Source organism: Mercenaria mercenaria, chromosome 7 (genome assembly GCF_021730395.1).
Source record: "Mercenaria mercenaria strain notata chromosome 7, MADL_Memer_1, whole genome shotgun sequence".
NCBI lineage: Eukaryota > Metazoa > Mollusca > Bivalvia > Venerida > Veneridae > Mercenaria > Mercenaria mercenaria.
In genome coordinates this window covers 42,640,288-42,658,984 of record NC_069367.1, presented here as the reverse complement: position 1 = coordinate 42,658,984, position 18,697 = coordinate 42,640,288, and the positions used below count along the sequence as shown (strand labels likewise).

The following is an 18,697-nucleotide window of genomic DNA, read 5'->3' as shown; positions in this document are numbered from 1 at the left end:
AACATAACTCCATCCTGCTTTTTGCAAGATTTATGGCCCCTTTTGGACTTAGAAAAGATCAGATTTCTTGGTTAAGTTTTATGTTTAGGTCAACTTTTTCTCTTAAACTATCAAAGCTATTGCTTTAAAACTTGCAACTCTTGTTCACCATCATAAGCTGACCCTGTACAGCAACCAACATAACTCCATCCTGCTTTTTGCAATAATTATTGCCCCTTTTGGACTTAGAAAAATCATTTTCTTGGTTGAATATTATGTTTAAGTCAACTTTTCTCATAAACTATCAAAGCTATTGCTTTAAAACTTGCAACAGTTTTTCGGCATCATAAGTGGACACTGTACATCAAGAAACATAACTCTATCCTGCTTTTTGCAAGAGTGATGGCCCTTTTTAGACTTAGAAAATCATGGGTAGGACAATATTTCTATTACACAAAAAAAATCAGATGAGCGTCAGCACCCGCAAGGCGGTGCTCTTGTTATGTAATGGCTTCATTTCACTCCTGTGATGTCAAACATGTGATAAATTTGTTTATTATTATTCTCAAAACCTAATGTAACAGAAAAATATTTTACAGAAGATTTACCTTTAAGTAGCAGATAAATTTTATACCAGATTGTAATGGTTAGCTTTAGGAAGTCTGCCCTTTTAACTCTGTAGGTATTGGTCAGGACTAAGAAAGGGTTTTAATTCAAAACTCCAGGCCATCCATTAATGAAATTCCAAAGAACAAATTAAATTCCTGCCATTCAGCTGGCTTATGGAAGGTTGGTGCTGGCCTTTGATGAAATAATGCTTAGAGGTGGACCTGGGGTCTTCTTCCACCATGTCGGAAAGTCGTCATATGACCTGTGATTGTGTTGGTGCGATGTTAAACCCAACAAAGATAAAGCAGATAAAACAGATAAACTTCTCGTTTATTTTATCATCAGAAGATGAAATCACAAATCAGTGTCAGCTGTTTTGATCAAAGCCATATCAGATGTTAACTGTTGTCTCTTCTATTGTATTTCAGGTGTTAGTAACATCGAATGATTCTCGCGTCCGACTGTATGATCTCAGGGATTTGACCTTGACCTGTAAATATAAAGGTCCCACAAACACCAGCAGCCAAATTAGATCAGGTTTTAGGTAAGAACTATTTAAATGATTTTTTTTTTCAAATATGAATAGTTTATGATCAGATTTTTGGTCCGTTTTAAGCTACATGCATTTATATTTTTGAAACTGGCATTATTTATATTTGTGTGTCTGAAATCAGTTTTAGGGCTTAAAAAAATGATATATTGTGAGTTTGTTGAACAGTTGTTTAACTTTATTACCTTTTCCTTGTGTGCTTGTCGTTTTATTTGCTCTCAAGTACATTAAGGTAGTGACAATATAGTGTGGTTCATATTTTCAAATTTCTAACTTATAATATGTATTACATAGAATCTGTTACAAAGCAAAACAAAACAAAAAAAACGCAAAAAGACACAATGCTGAGCTTTGAGAATAAGTCTTCAGAAATACCAGTAGTGTTTGAAATAAAAATAACAAATAGGGCAATGTTTAATACAAGTGCTAAACTAAACAAGACAAAAGTGTTGATTATCAAAAATATTTTTCACTGTAACTGAACTACAGGACAGATGAAATATGGTATAATTCTGAAAAAAAATTTGTTTAAAAGTAATATGAAATTTCTTTAGCACCATATCTTACATCTTAAAGATATTTTGATCTTACAATGAAACAAATAAATATAAGTATTTCATATACATTGAAATTACTGCTGAAAACATATTTTTATAGCATAATATTTAGGACATCTTCAATGATTATTTTTCTATTACAGCTGTAAGGGCAAGTATATAGTGTGTGGCTCAGAAGATCAGTTTGTTTACTTGTGGAGGACACAACATGAGTTCTATAAATTCTCTTCAGCTAGAAGGGATAGGAATGATTACTATGAGGCATTTAAAGGTATTGTATACTGTATTTGCAGTGCTTTTGTATTCAAAATAGCCAACTTAAAGCATTGGCTAAGTTAGATTGGAATAAATATGATTTTTTTTTAAGAAAAATAGTCATGAGTACAACAGTCGCTTTTTTAATGTCTTTTTTTGCTGTCAGAATTAAAATTTTGTAAAATATTTGTTGGTATTTTTTTTGTTATAGGGATAAAATTAAAAACATGCGTAGATAATTAAAAGGATTTGTAGGAATTTGGCAAAGGTCGGATAGATATTTTTTTACCTGCTATAAACGGAAGAAAATAAATTTAATGATATAGCAGCACTTTAATTTTCCAGTTGCAAAGTACTTTTTTTTGCACTTGACACGTATTATTTCACTGACACAAATTGTTATTTCTTTCATTTCAGTGCATAATGCAGTAGTCACAGTGGCTGTCTTTGCTCCAAATTCAAACCATTTTTTCGCTATAGACGATTCAAACAGCAAGAAGTCAAAAGACTCGTCCCCAGAAGCTGAATTTATAGTTAGTGCTGACCTAATGGGCTGTATTAAAGTTGTCAGAGTAAAATGAACTATGATATTATTCATGAAGTTTACATGTTTATCCACAGTGATTATTCATGGCATTGGTTTGACCAGCATCATGGACTTGGAACAAGTGACACTTTCTGATCAGTTTTCACCAGGAGTCCAGGATGTTGGCTTACATTAATCGGGAAGGAAACAGAAAAAAGATTTAAATGTGTTTATGTGTTTCATTTTGAGACAGTTTGTCACTACAGTGCAAAAAATGGTTATTTGCTTCTATATATCAGTCCTGTTAGTCATCAATTGTGCAGAGGTGCCAGACTATGTACTTTCAACTTGTAACGTTTTGTTAAATGTAATTTAAAAGTGACAGTTTTTATATTTTACACCTTTCTATGCAAATTACTGTAAAAATATGTTTTAGCAATTCACAGAGACACCAAAACTTTATAATTTGAATGCTTTTGTTTTTCAGCTGGTACAAAATTGTCCATAAGTATTTAACTAATTCAGTTATTTATCCCCCAACTTACAAATTTTAAAGATGACTTAATTTGTTCCTCGAAGTATGATACATTATGCTTATTGTAAAAGTAGCTTTATCTTGGATACTGTATTTGACTCAAGTTCATTTTGCAGCATCTGGATCTAGAAAATGTTTAACAAAATACCTCTTAGAGCTTGGTAATGGCATTATAATTTATATCGGAACTTGTTGCGCTAGTGATTCATGATTGGTTAATTTTACTGTTTTGTAATTGTTGTGTCAGAAAATAACTTCTTTGTGCAAACTTGCTGTAGACCTTCATTTAACCGAACCATCAATGACTGTCATATTTTTTTTTATCCTAGTTTTATACCAGTAATATTTGTCTTCCTTCTATAAGTTTCAAGTTCCATTTATTATTGTTTTTATTGCAAAATTGTTTAAAGTGTTCAAATTTTAGAAATTTTTTCTTGCCAATTGATGAGAAAGCAGCAGAACAAACCATTAATATACACCAAAATTTCCCTTGTTAATTTAAATAGTAGACCATATTCTACTCATGTCAGGTGAATTTACTCCTATATTGTATGCTATATTAAAATAAATCAAGCTTATATATCACCATATATTGAATGTTTGGGCTTTTAAGTGCTTGGAAGTTATAATACCATTTTCCTAATGTGTTCATGCTAAACATTCAGTTAAAGTCAACATCACATTTTATATAAAAGAAATATAAATATAGATTTATTCTTATTAAATTTTACATTATGCAAATTTCATAAACTCATCATTATGTCTCCCCCATAGGTAGGGAAGGCATATTGTTTTTGCCTTCGCCGTCTCCGTCCATCCGCTTTAAGCTTGTCCGGCTTTCCCAGATCAAACTGCTGGCTGGATTTCGACGAAACTTCACAGGAGTGATCAGTACCAACTCTAGTTATGCATATCTCTAGCATGTTCAACCGATACGTTCCTCTTTGCTGCACAAAATGGCTGCCAGAGCTAAAAATAGAAAAATCTTGTCCGCCTTTCATAGGTCAAACTGCTGGACAGATTTCGACGAAACTTCACAGGAGTGATCAGTACCTAGCTGAGTTGTGCATATCACCGACTTGTTCCGCTTCAGTGCACAAAATGGCCACCAAAGCTAAAGGTAGAAAAATCTTGTCTGGCTTTCACAGGTCAAACTGCTGGCTGGATTTCGAGGAAACTTCACAGGAGCCTAGTTGTGCATATCGCTGGCATGTTCTGCTTCACAGCACAAAATAGCCACCAGAGCTAAAAAAGAATACATAAGGAGAGACATATGTTTATGTGACAAAAACACCTTCTAGTCTGCAATTTAATTCTAGTGAAAAATCAATGACATTGACATTGTAGAAAAAGATTATCTACAGCTACAAATGTATTTCTTAGACCTATGTAACAAGAAATTTATTTATAAAAATGAATTTTAGTATTTTTGTGGAGAGAAGTCCATAAGTATCTTATAAAAGTCCTGCTTCAACAGTGTCTTATGAGTCATTTCTTTAAAATTACCAGATTAAAAGTACGTAGAGTTAGTTGATCTTAACTGTCATAAGCTTGGTATTATTATAGTTATATTTATTGTATTATCATATTTTCAATAATTTATTTTCTTGTTATGTTAAATCTATGCAGAAGTTAGATGCATTAACCACAACTTTTCGCTTTAAAATGTTATTAAGTAAGTTTTCAAGGACTTCTTGTTTGGTTCATAAAATCTGTAACAAGTGTTTTCAGATTTTTTTCTTATGGTTTCAGAACAAATATATGAGTTGTACATTATGCTATAGGTATTTATACCTTTTGACTTTTTAACAGATCTTTAATTGTATTAGTTCTGACACTAAAAATGTTATTTTTCCATTGGAAAAACTCCATTGCTGAAGTTTGAGCACATGGGCATTTGAAAAAGAAGAACATTTTTGCAAAATTTTGCATATTGTGTCAAACATTTTACTATTATAATAATTAGAAATTTGGAGAGATATGTAAGAATCTAAAAATTTATGGTGACAGCATTGCAATTTTACTTAAATTGATGTTCAAATTAGCTGAAATTTACTATGGAATTCCAGAATTCTTGATGATAAGTTCCCATGTAATCAACATACATGTATTTTAAAATTTCAATGTTGCTGATACAACCCTTATAGTTCTACTATACTGTGTAATATCAATATTTTCATGAATAAATTAATGCCAAATGTGTGTTATGGAATAGATAAATCAGTCATTAGTTTATGATATATTATTTAGATGAAACTTTCAAAACAGTTAACAAGATTTTTTTTCCTTGCTGACTTTGCATCAGTATTTTCTGGGCAAGTTTCTGATACTGTAAAAGTAGAAATTTCCGCCATGGTTAAATTTTTGCTATATTCGCGAGGCCCTATATCTCACGAAAATTAATCCTCGTGTAAATATTCATCATTAGTATAATTCTAATTCAAGTAGGTTACCATTTTTAGCTCGACTTTTCAAAGAAAAAGTAGAACTATTGCACTCGCCCCGGTGTCGGCGTCGTTGTTGGTTAAAGTTTTTGATAAAGTCAAATATCTCTGTTACTATCAAAGCTATTGACTTGAATCTTAAAATACTTATTCACCATCAAAGTCTTCACCAGGAAAAACAATCTCCATAACTCTGATTTGAATTTTGACAGAATTATGCCCCTTTTAACTTAGAACTTTTGGTTAAAGTTCTTGATAAAGTCAGTATCTCTGATACTATTAAAGCTTTTGACTTGAAACTCAAAATAGTTATTTGCTATCAAAGTCTACACCAGGAGACACAATTCCCATAACTTTGATTTGAATTTTGACAGAATTATGCCCCTTTTTAACTTAGAATTTTTGGTTAAAGTGTTTGATCAAGTCAAATATCTCTGTTACTATCAAAGCTTTTGGCTTGAAACTTAAAACACTTATTTACCATCAAAGTCTACACCAGGAGAAACAATTCCCATAACTCTGATTTGAATTTTGACAGAATTATGCCCCTTTTTAACTTAGAATTTTTTGTTAAAATATTTGATAAGTCAAATGTCTCTGTTTATATTAAAGCTTTTGACTTGAAGCTCAAAATAGTTATTTACTATCAAAGTCTACACCAGGAGACACAATTCCCATAACTCTGATTTGAATTTTGACAGGGTTAGGTCCCTTTTTAACTTGAATTTTTTTTTACTGGCAAAGCTCTAATTCAGAGTCAAGCACTGAGAAAAGTCGAGCGCGCAGTCTTACGGACAGCTCTTGTTACAATTTGGTAAATATTAAATCTCACAAATATATACTCAAGATTTCAAATTAGTAAAATTTTGACCCCGGGAAAATATGTGAGTTTACAGTACATTCTTATTTTATGTTCATGAAATAGATTAGAATATGTAAGATCTTGTTTGAAAGGCATATAGAAAAAAATGTCTGTGTTCTTCAAAAACCTTTATATGTTATTTTTGATGAAAAAACCCTTATTCATGCATTTAAAAAGCAGTACTTCATTCCATTGTCTGAAAAACTGCCTGAATTGATAGCCAATCAGAAAGTTGCTAACTGATCATTTGAGAAAATCTTGAACTTTCTTGTTGAATTGCATTCTTCAAAAGCCTTGTGATAAAGAAATAGTGTTGGTAACTTAAAATATTTTCCTTTTTCAGATGAGTTACAACTACCCTGTACTATTGAATATATAACATAAAATCATTTAATGTGGTATTAAAACATCATCAAGTGACAGTTAAGAGCAAATAATTGATTGATACATTGCTTTCTCTTGGGCAGTTTGTACCATTTTAAGGCACTTAAAAATGTAAATGAGATTTTTGAAGATTTCCATTTTTGCCTATTCTGAAAAGTAACCAGAAGTGACATACTAGGTTGTTGAAGAACTGTGACATTATAAAGAATCTGATATAATTGTTGGCTAGTGCAATACATTTCCACATGACATACAGTTTACTTTTCATAATAAAATGTGTTTAATTATCATGGTGTCTGTTTTGTTTCTTCTTCTTTTCTTTTTGATAAAAAATGGACCGACTTTGTCATAGTTTATATGGGAGTTGAAGGGGCGGAGCTTATATTTACAGTATTCAATGTTCGTAACAACACATCAGTAGCTTATAACTATGCAGCTTCAACTTAGTAAATGAAACTCCATTAATTAACCTGCTATATTTCTATAATGGCTGGTCATCTTTAATTTTGACGTACAATTAATTACTCAAGGTTTTCACTGAAAATATTCTAGAATAGCGAACAGTGAGACCTGATCAGACTGCACGATGTGCGGCCTGATCTTGGTCTGCACTGTTCGCAAAGGCTGAACATCTGCCTGCCAGCAGGCTAAGGGTTAAAGAATTAGCTGATCACTATAGGTCATAGAATTTGCAGTTACTACTATGGATAATATGGAATATGTAATTTATTCACCATGTTACTGACTGAAAGAGATGCTATGTTTTTATATCAGTCATCCTTTAAGGTCGTTGCATTCTTTTATGATAAATTTTGCTGAGAAAAAGTTATGAAAGTATGAAATATAAAACTGAACTAATCCTCGTAACAAAGGAATTATCAGTTACTGAAGCAAAGTGTACTCACAAAAAATAAAGTACAACAGCAAATAATAAGTTACATTAAAACTGGTCTCCTGGAGTGGATAGAAACTTTTCATAGCATTTATCTTGTCGCTCACAAAAACAAACTGTACAGTGCTTTTTTGTAAGCTACTCCGACAAATCAGTCTTGAGAATGGTTTATGTCCAATACCCAATTATCTGTGATGCATCATTTAAAGCCCTGGATTTGTCTTTTAGTAAGTCTGCATCCGTGGAGCAAACAGTCACCAGGTACTTGTGTCCACTCTGTATGTTTAAAAATTATAGATTTAAGGCAACAAGAGGGAGTGCAATAACCACAACTTTGACTTGAATTAATATTCATTTTGATTTGTCTCATTTTTGCTTAATTTTTAGTTAACCTAATCATAAAGTTCGAAATAACTCAACAGCATGGTTTGTCATGTTGATGCCCCCACCAGGATGACAAAATGCCACTTTTGTTATGTCCTTACTCTACTTTGTCATTCTGTCATGTCATGCTGGCCTAAAAAAATTGTTCGTTTCCGGTATCCCAAACTACCCTAAATTTTTTACCTGACCGTAAATTTTTTTATGGCCTTGGAGAATATTGTTTGCAACTTTTTGACAAAAAGTTGTAAAACTGCACATTTTTAGCTCACCTGTCACAAAGTGACAAGGTGAACTTTTGTGATCGCGCGGTGTCCGTCGTCCGTCCGTGCGTCCGTCCGTGCGTCCGTCCGTAAACTTTTGCTTGTGACCACTCTAGAGGTCACATTTTTCATGGGATCTTTATGAAAGTTGGTCAGAATGTTCATCTTGATGATATCTAGGTCAAGTTCGAAACTGGGTCACGTGCCTTCAAAAACTAGGTCAGTAGGTCTAAAAACAGAAAAACCTTGTGACCTCTCTAGAGGCCATATATTTCACAAGATCTTCATGAAAATTGGTCAGATTGTTCACCTTGATGATATCTAGGTCAAGTTCGAAACTGGGTCACGTGCCTTCAAAAACTAGGTCAGTAGGTCTAAAAATAGAAAAACCTTGTGACCTCTCTAGAGGCCATATATTTCACAAGATCTTCATGAAAATTGGTCAGAACGTTCACCTTGATGATATCTGGGTCAAATCCGAAACTGGATCACGTGCCCTCAAAAACTAGGTCAGTAGGTCAAATAATAGAAAAACCTTGTGACCTCTCTAAAGGCCATATTTTTCATGGGATCTGTATGAAAGTTGGTCTGAATGTTCGTCTTGATGATATCTAGGTCAAGTTCGAAACTGGGTCACGTGCGGTCAAAAACTAGGACAGTAGGTCTAAAAATAGAAAAACCTTGTGACCTCTCTAGAGGCCATATATTTCATGAGATCTTCATGAAAATTGGTCAGAATGTTCAACTTGATGATATCTAGGTCAAGTTCGAAACTGGGTCACGTGCCTTCAAAAACTAGGTCAGTAGGTCAAATAATAGAAAAACCTTGTGACCTCTCTAGAGGCCATATTTTTTACGGGATCTGTATGAAAGTTGGTCTGAATGTTCATCTTGATGATATCTAGGTCAAGTTCGAAAGTGGGTCACGTGCCTTCAAAAACTAGGTCAGTAGGTCAAATAATAGAAAAACCTTGTGACCTCTCTAAAGGCCATATTTTTCATGGGATCTGTATGAAAATTGGTCTGAATGTTCATCTTGATGATATCTAGGTCAAGTTCGAAACAGGGTCATGTGCGGTCAAAAACTAGGTCAGTAGGTCTAAAATAGAAAAACCTTGTGACCTCTCTAGAGGCCATACTTGTGAATGGATCTCCATTAATATTGGTCAGAATGTTCACCTTGATGATATCTAGGTCAAATTTGAAACTGGGTCACGTGCCTTAAAAAACTAGGTCAGTAGGTCAAATAATAAAAAAAACCTTGTGACCTCTCTAGAGGCCATACTTTTTATGGGATCTGTATGAAAGTTGGTCTGAATGTTCATCTTGATGATATCTAGGTCAAGTTCGAAACTGGGTCAACTGCGGTCAAAAACTAGGTCAGTAGGTCTAAAATTATTAAAATCTTTTGACTTCTCTAGAGACCATATTTTTCAATGGATCTTCATGAAAATTGATCTGAATGTTCACCTTGATGATATCTAGGTCAGTTTCGAAACTGGGTCACGTGCGGTCAAAAACTAGGCCAGTAGGTATAAAAATAGAAAAACCTTGTGACCTCTCTAGAGGCCATATTTTTCATGAGATCTTCATGAAAATTAGTGAGAATGTTCACCTTGATGATATCTAGGTAAAGTTCAAAACAGGGTCATGTACCTTCGAAAACTAGGTCAGTAGGTCAAATAAAAAAAACAACTTGTGACCTCTCTAGAGACCATATTTTTCAATGGATCTTCATGAAAATTGGTCAGAATTTTTATCTTGATAATATCTAGGTCAAGTTCAAAACTGAGTCACATGAGCTCAAAAACTAGGTCACTATGTCAAATAATAGAAAAAACGACGTCATACTCAAAACTGGGTCATGTGGGAAGAGGTGAGCGATTCAGGACCATCATGGTCCTCTTGTTGCTTTAAACATCGTCAGTGATGTTAGAGATCAACTTACTGATGCTATAAAGGCATAACCCCCTTATGTGTATTCATTTTTTGAAACAAAAATAATTTCCAAAAAGTCTCAATTAATGAACCGCCCCCCAATCCTTCAAAATAAAGGCTTAAAAAGAAAATGTTTGTTTCGGTATCCCGACCTACCCTAAATTTTTGGCCCGACCCTAAATGTTTTTTTTTTTTTTCAACTTTTTAACAAAAAGTTGCAAAAACTGCACTTTTTATGCTTTAAACATGGCCAGTGATGTTAGAAATCAACTTACTGATGCTCTAAAGGCATTACCCCCTTATTTGTATTCATTTTTGACACAAAAATAATTTCCGAAAAGTCTCCCTTAATAACGAAGTTTGGGGGGTATATAGGAGTGACCTTGGCGGTTGGTCGGTCGGTCCGTTGGTTTTTGTGGTTTCCAGATGATAACTCATGAAAGGCTTGGCTGATTTGAATAATTTTTGGTACACAGGTGTAACATCAGAAAATACAGGTCAATTTCGAATTTGGGGTCAATAGATCAAAGGTCAAGGTCACAGTGACCCTGAACAGTTAAACGGTTTCCGGATGATAACTTGAGAATGCTTGGGCCTATGATCATATATTTTGGTACACAGGTGTAACAACATGAAATACAGGTCAAGTTCGACTTTTGGGTCTGTAAGTCAAGGTCACAGTCACTCGGAACAGTTAAATGCTTTCCAGATGATAGCTTGAGAACACTTGGGCCTTGGATCTTAATTTTTGGTACACAGGTTTAACGTCATGAAATACAGGTCAAATTCTACTTTGAGGTCTGTAGGTCAAAGGTCAAGGTCACAGTGACTCGGAACAGTTAAACGGTTTCCAGACGATAACTTGAGAACGCTTGGTTCTAGGATCTTAAATTTTTGTACACAGGTGTAACATGATTAAATACAGGTCATGTTCGACTTTGAGGTTAGTAGTTCAAAGGTCAAGGTCACAATAACCCGAAACAGTTAAACGGTTTCCAAATGATAACTTGAGAACATTTGGGCCTAGGATCATGAAAATTTATAGTGAGGTTGGTTATGACCAGCAGATGACCCCTAGTGATTTTGAGGTCAGCAGATCACAGGTCAAGGTGACAGTGTCCCGGAACACTTAAACGCTTTTCGGACAACAACTTCACAACGCTTGGGACTAGGATCATGAAATTTAATAGGGAGGTTGGTCATGACCAGCAGATGACCCATAATTATTTTGGGTTCCAAAGGTCATTTAAACCTTTTCCAGACAATAACTTGAGAATGCTTGGGCCAAAGATCATGAAACTTCATATATGGTCCAAAAACAACCTATTTTCCATGGGTTGGTTTATTTGTTACCTGGTTACAGTGGTTATAGCAATATAGATCATAATCAAACTTCATGTTTAATCCTATTTTCAATAGGTTGGTTAAAAGTAGCCTTGTTACAGTGGTTACATAGGTTACAGCAGGACCGTATGAAGCATTTTCAGATGGGGTGGGAGGGGGGGGGGGGGGGGGGGGCGGGGCACACATATTTTAAAAACCCTTGTAACCGCGTGTCTTTAAACGTTATCATATGGTATGGTACATTAAGAAAAAATGTCCTTAATAGTGAGAAAAACTGTAACCTGTAGCCCAGGTTACAAACACATATGCTTTAGAATTTAGATTGTTTTAGGACATATCTATGAAACTTTATAGGGAGGTTGATCATGACCAGCAGATGACCTCTATTGATTTTGAGATCATTAGGTCAAAGGTCAAACAAGTTCAGCTTTGACATTGGCTTAGTTCTGTGACAAGGCCATATTGTGGGGGTATAATTCGTCACTCCTGTGACAACTCTAGTTTTCATTAAAACATTACCTGGATATCTAGCTAAGATTCGCGTTTTTCAAATAACACACTTAAGAAATTCGGACGAATATGTGCACATTCGAGCGAAACTGCTTAAACTGCAAGCATAGAAGAACATTAAATATCAAATTCCGTATATTTGTTATTAATCCCATCTACAAGTCCTCAACAACAGACCTACGGGTCATATATCATATAGGGGGAAACACAGAACAGAACAGAATCGTTACCATCGTCTATGTATAAAATATGCTGTAGTATTTTAAATGATTACCTGGACAGAGACTGACGAAAAGTCTGTAGATGTGCAAAACAGTTTTAGAAGAAAACGAAGTACTAGTACAATAGATCATGTTTCTACTATGACAAATTTAATTGACACCAGAAACAATAAACTTTCTGTGCTTTCATCTATCTCAGTAAGACGTTAGATTTCATAAACGACGATAAACTATGGAAACGTTGACTAGGATCTGGTATTTGTGTGCAAATTTCTACATGCACTTAACTCGTTATATCATCCTAATTCTTATTTTACCGGACAGAACTTTAAAAGTTAATTTTGATTTGAAAAAAAAAGTTGTTAATCTTCAAACTTCAGGTCAATGATTTAGCAACTTACACCAAGTCCTTTGTTCTTGCTGTACAAGATAATGAACGCACACATGACTCTGCATGATGTTTGGTCGATAATTATTCTCTTGTATTAAAGCAGTCCAAAACAGAGCTTTAGGTGTCTGGCAGTACACACCCAATGCTGAATAGCATGGAACCCAGTCTTCTTGGTCGTGACTGGAAGACAGTTGCATCTTTCTTGGCTACCAAAGACGTAAAAAATGGTACTAGCAGTTTCCTCGCTTGGCGCTCAGCATTAAGGGGATAGTGCTAGGACTGGTCAGCCCGGTGTCAGTATAATGTGACTGGGTGGGGTATCATGCCACGTGTCTGCGGCGTGATATTCCAGTGAGGCAGCACAATAAAGTTGGGCATTGTGCTCACTGCTACAAGTAGACACCGTCGTTTATATGACTGAAAAATTGTTGAAAAAGACGTTAAACCCGAACACACACACACACATCTTTCTTGGCTAGACGAAATGCAGTCATGTTTTAATAAATGTACATTCTGCGATTAGACCTTATATGCGACCTAACAAGTTGAGACTGAATCAAAATTAAAGCCGCAAAAAGTTGTAAGTTTATTATGCCACCGTGGCAATTTAAATAAGAAGGTCCGATTAAACTGTGAAGGTTTAAAATTGAACCGTAAATTGTAAATTTTACACACAAAAAAAAGAACGCACGAATGTATCTAAAAGTTGTAAACTTTTCGTCTCCAATCTTTACCTCTAGTTAAGAGGTAAAACGTGTATTTCACTTATCAAAACAAAACAAATAGAATTTTGCAAGAGGAAAACGCCACACGCACATGCAGAACGGCGAGAAATACAACATTATCCTTTAAACATAACATAACAGAACAGAATGAAGCAGAACAGAACAGATCCGATCGAAATAGAATAGGAACAAATTCAGAGAATTAAAACAAATTCAGAGAATTAACTTATTTCGCGATACTCGTATTTTTCATCCGCTTACTCTTTGGTAGCAATAGATATACGGATAAAGAGAAAACATAAAACAGATTGGCAGATTCATATAGTAATGCACTTTAATAGTTATACTTAAAAGTGAGAGTATAAAGATGAGAATATAAAAATGTCTTATCTATCAGATTGACTTCCCAATGAGATGGACTCTCTCTCTCTCTCTCTCTCTCTCTCTACTTCATTTTTTTTATATTTACAAAATAAATATTGAATGAGAAATAGAATATGGTTAAACTAAACAGGCAAAATCCACGTCATCAGCTGAACGGTTCAGGTCATACTTGGGGAAAATGGAGAAAATACACAGCTTCGCTGTCTCCAGCATTTTCTTCGATTAAGATTTTAAAATAACTTTTGCTCGTAAGCGAATGTGACAGGTATAATCTGCACTCCTCTCCTACTTTTCTTTTTCTATGTCAGTTCAGGATAACTCTTAAACCTTACCCTGCTAAAGTTCTATAATGAACTTGTCCATCTTTCAATTTCGACATTACCATTAACTGTTAAAAGGGGTGCTTACCAAAAAGGTACTGACTGAATGGCGAACAGTGCAGATCATGATCAGACTGCATGGATGTACAGGCTGATATCACTCGCTGATGTCACTTGCCGCCAGCAGGCTAGGTAAAGGGATAAGGATCAGTACTCTGAAATGGGTCTAGCTATGTGTGACAGCTCTGTGAACATTGTACATATAATGCAAACCTTAGACGCATCTCACTTATGCTACAGGCAAAACATAATCGAATGTCTGTGTTCGTGGATTTTGACATATCTTAACGTATCACGATGTTGTATTTCGCCCACACGTTGCCTATTGAATTACGTTTTCACCTCATTTCTTTTGTTTTATGTGTCTATTTTTGGCAATTAACACAATGAATCATTATTACATACATTTAGAAACTGATAAGGCAAACTAAAAAATACTGAATTTATATGTAAACCGACAATGTCTTTTTAGGACATATAACTACTAATTAGATTTACTAACTCCTAATTTAGGCTTTAGTAAGTACTTTTGAGTAAGAAGTTACACCCTCATAATTAGGATTTAGATACTCCCAGTATTTATCAGGATATCACAACTTCTTAAAAGCAGGTGCAGGAATCCATATCAAAATTGACGACTTCACCTTCGACGGTTGCAATACCGATGACGTCTGCAACACACTACGGTAATATAAAAGATGACGTAATAGTGTGCAAATACATGAAATGTGTCCACAATGGTTGCACGGACAAACACACGGGTGAATTGCCTCGGGGAACCTCCGTTAATATCCGTGATAAAACGTACATTACTGAGGCTCCCCGATTCAATAAAACTGCAGTTTGTTTTTGTTTTGTTTTATTCATTTTTATTTGTTTACGCTGCGCTGCGTAGTTATGACTGTTTCCAGTCTAACTAATCAATCGTAGGCCCAGCGAGATTTGAATTTGGAGACCTGTTGCCAGATACAGGTCGGCGCCTGGATCGATTCCAAAGAATTAGATTCATATGATATATTTAAAAAGGGACCTTGATTCAAGGCCCGGGTGTTGTTTTGGAACATGTCTGGGTCTTGGCTGGAGTATTTATTGTTATTGTATTGTTTTTAAATGTTATACCCCCCTATACTGTGTCTAAATTTCCGAAATAATAAATAGGTTATGAAATATATATTTAAATTTATTAAATTTAGTCATCCAGGGTAAGAGCCGCGACTACCTTACTAACACTCCTGAAGCGCCTGAGAAAAACTGCCACTGACCATGAACTACATCTATACTCTTAAGCTTTATTTTATTATTAAACTTTAAAAACATTAAAACTTTAAAAACACGTCTAAAACATAGCCTTTATATACGTCCGATTGTTGACAGTACACAGGTTATTTATAGATTACACGCCACGCCTACTGCATAATTGTGTCATATCGATAAATATGCTTACTCTATATGCGCTAAACATTCAATGTGCTTTAACAATTTTGTTTTATATTTTTAAATTGCTGTCATTTTGTTATTTTTTAATGTTTTTCCGATCTGTTTTTTGCACTTTCTAGTCTAGGGTCTAAATTTAATGATTATATCGATATTAATCACTTTACGTGTTGTATAGAAAATATATTTACGATCGCGCTGTATGAAATTTTGCTGTTGGTTTTATCAAATTCCGACCGTTTCTAAGTGATTTTGCTTATATTAAATTATCTTACTAAAAATGCTCTAGCCATATAGCTATATGTATTCTTCAGCGATTTTGAAAATTTGGAGATAATCTATGAATTAATAAATGTTTTACACGCGAATCCTGTGTACCCGGTAGCTAAATTACGCGTAAGAATTTTTACTTAAAATGTACCCGTTTACCTGTTGTTTGTTTACCATTGTATGTTGACATCTGTATGTTTCCGGCTCGTCGTCACTACTGGATTTTCCTATGGTGGCGTCTTTCTAATACATGCTTTCTCGGTCCGGGCGTTGTTTATGCCACCATAGGTCCCTACCACATATATACATTGCTGGCCAATGCTTAATTTAGTTTACTAGGTTTATTTAATTTTGGTGTATCTTTTATCTAAATAAAAGAGTTAAAACTGAATAAAAGTTGGTTAAAAAGCTAGCTAAAATTCCATAAAATTTGATAGAATTTGATAAAATCAGAGTCGGCCTTTGCCGAAAGACGAAAACACAAAGACTCTTATTCCTGATTTTTATTTTGTCTAAAGTTTTAATAAAATTGAACTATAAAAATATATTTAAAAAAAATTTAGTTAAAACAGTTGACCATCCTTGCCGAAATGTAAAGTAATTGCAAGGATATGTCTCCTAGTTTTAAAATCATTGTCTAAAAAGAGCCTGATTATGGCTTAAAATTACATATATGTTTAAAATCAAACAATTTAAAATATACTGGTAGATAAAAAGTATTTGGCCTTATGATTTAAAATATAGAAAAATTAAAATAACATATGTATATACACATTTTACTACTTAAAATTTAAATTAATATAATATAAGTTATAATAATAAAACCTCTTTCAGGCTTATTTCAACTGATATGCTCTATAAACAGTCGGCTCCTGGTACTATGTTATTTTTAAATTTATTTATTGCTGTTCATAGTTGTGGCCCGACCCTAGTAACTTTAATAGATAGCGCCTTTCACCCTGAGGATATATCGCTTGTATTGACCGCACCAGTGCCGTTAAGCCTTACATGGTACCCCCAGACGGGGTGCATATACTAGCTCAACCCCCCTGATTATTGACGCCATCTCTTTTGTAAGATGTTTAAGATTTTACCATATTTTTACACGTTTCCCCTGAGATTATATTATCTCTATTGACCGCACCAGTGCCGTTAAGCCTTACATGGTACCCCCAGACGGGGTGCATATAGAGATTCAAACCCCCTGGTACTTTGTGATATTGAATTAAGGCCAAAGTTATAAAATTAGTTGCTTGGTCGGGCCCCTCCTATGTAATGTTTATGTTTTGTTTATATTCTGTTCAAGTAACCTATTTTCGTGATGAAATGTATTAGGAGGCTGTAGACCTGCTGCTCGACTTCCTTTGGAGGGAAGAGGAGTGTCTTTCTGTCTATACAGACCAACCCGAGTTTCAGGAGTCCACATTCAAGTTCCAATCTGTGTTCTGCATTTCGTGTACACTCTTTGTGTATGTCAAAGAATACGTGGTTGAATGTTTCGTATTCTGTACAGTGTGGGCATAGATGTTTATCTGAGTAGTTCTCCCAGCCCAGACCGTTCCGCCCCAGCCTTAATCTGGTAATGATCTTATCATGGCCGGTGTTTGTGCTATAAATTTGCATCTTACTGGGGATATGTTCAGAGAGGGCGCAGCGCATTGTGTCTTGTTGTAGCCATCTCTGTCTAAAAAACTCCCTTGATTTGGCCTTTATTATGCTATTAACGTCAGATACTGCTAATTTGACCTGTTTTGGGGCTCCATTTTCGGACCCTTGCTTTGCTAGTTGATCGACCCTTTCGTTTCCCATAATGCCTACGTGACTCGGGACCCATATTAGGGAAACATGTATACCTATTTTACTGAGATGGCTGATTTTATGAATAATGTCAACTATTATATCAGATCTTGAGTGTGACCTGCCTGTATTTATTGATTGTAATACAGACAAACTATCTGTAAATATAGCTATGTTTCTGGGCATGTTTTCGGGTATCCATTTCAGTGCATGTTGGATGGCTGTTGCCTCACACGTGAATATGGAGACCCTTGGGTCTAATTTGAGAGCCGACGAGCAAATTTCTTTGCTATAGGGATCAAAGACAACAAAGGCCGCGCCAGCTTTATTTTCGCTGGGATTTTTGCTACCGTCTGTATATATATGGTAATGTGACCTATAATACTTCATTATATGCATTTCTGTTATATGTTTGGCCTGGGTGGTATCTTCTGTTTTATTAATGAAGCATTTAAGGCTTAAGTCGGGGGTTGTGACCATGATCCCAGCATTATATGAAAACACCGGCTCTTGTATGTTTACTTCATTTAATTGGTTATTATCTAGTAACCTATTAACCTCTCGAGTGTACGGCTGTGTTCTAAGCTCTTTCCTACCAGTGTGACCGTTTCTAACCCTTTCGATGGTATGGGGCATTCTTTCAGTGCTTTGATTGTATTATTTATGGGCAGATATTCACCTAGGCGGCTTGATCTGGCCCAATATTTGAGCATATTGACCCCTCTTGTTATATCTAATGGTAGCTGGGCCGTTTCTACTAATACTGCCATTTTATTAGTTGTTTTATATGCTCCAGTGACTACTCTTAGGGCCTTACTTTGTATTACATCTAGCCTTTTAACTGTGATTTGCAGGCTGACGCATATGCTGTGCTACCATAATTAATTTTGCTCATAATTAAGGAGTTATATAACAGGAGTTTAGTTTTCTTATTAGCTCCCCAGTTTGTTCCTGATATTAGTCTCAAGAGGTTAATATCTTTTTCACACCTATTAACTAGATTATTTATATGATGGTGCCACGTTAAATATTGATCAAAATACATTCCTAAGAATTTGGCGGTCGG

General features: G+C 34.9%; 2 protein-coding genes across 2 annotated transcripts in view; one reads left to right on the top strand and one right to left on the bottom strand.

Moving 5' to 3' along the window:
• LOC123554301 (WD repeat-containing protein 44-like) overlaps nt 1-6,991 on the top strand; it is a 32,180-nt gene extending 25,189 nt beyond the window's left edge. The window contains exons 13-15 of the mRNA XM_053548243.1: nt 1,017-1,132; nt 1,839-1,966; nt 2,368-6,991. Coding sequence (XP_053404218.1) covers nt 1,017-1,132; nt 1,839-1,966; nt 2,368-2,531 — 408 coding nt within the window. The 3' untranslated portion in view covers nt 2,532-6,991. The remainder of the gene's footprint in view (nt 1-1,016; nt 1,133-1,838; nt 1,967-2,367) is intronic.
• Nucleotides 6,992-17,124: 10,133 nt separating this feature from the next.
• LOC128558251 (uncharacterized) lies at nt 17,125-18,267 on the bottom strand. Its single transcript, XM_053547144.1, has one exon. It carries the CDS (start codon nt 18,265-18,267, stop codon nt 17,125-17,127), a length of 1,143 nt encoding a protein of 380 aa, XP_053403119.1.
• Between the last annotated feature and the right edge of the window lie 430 nt (nt 18,268-18,697).

Bases quoted from the DNA above. Each gene is read 5' to 3' on its own strand.
- LOC128558251 (XM_053547144.1), bottom strand. From the start codon at position 18,267: ATGCCCCATACCATCGAAAGGGTTAGAAACGGTCACACTGGTAGGAAA.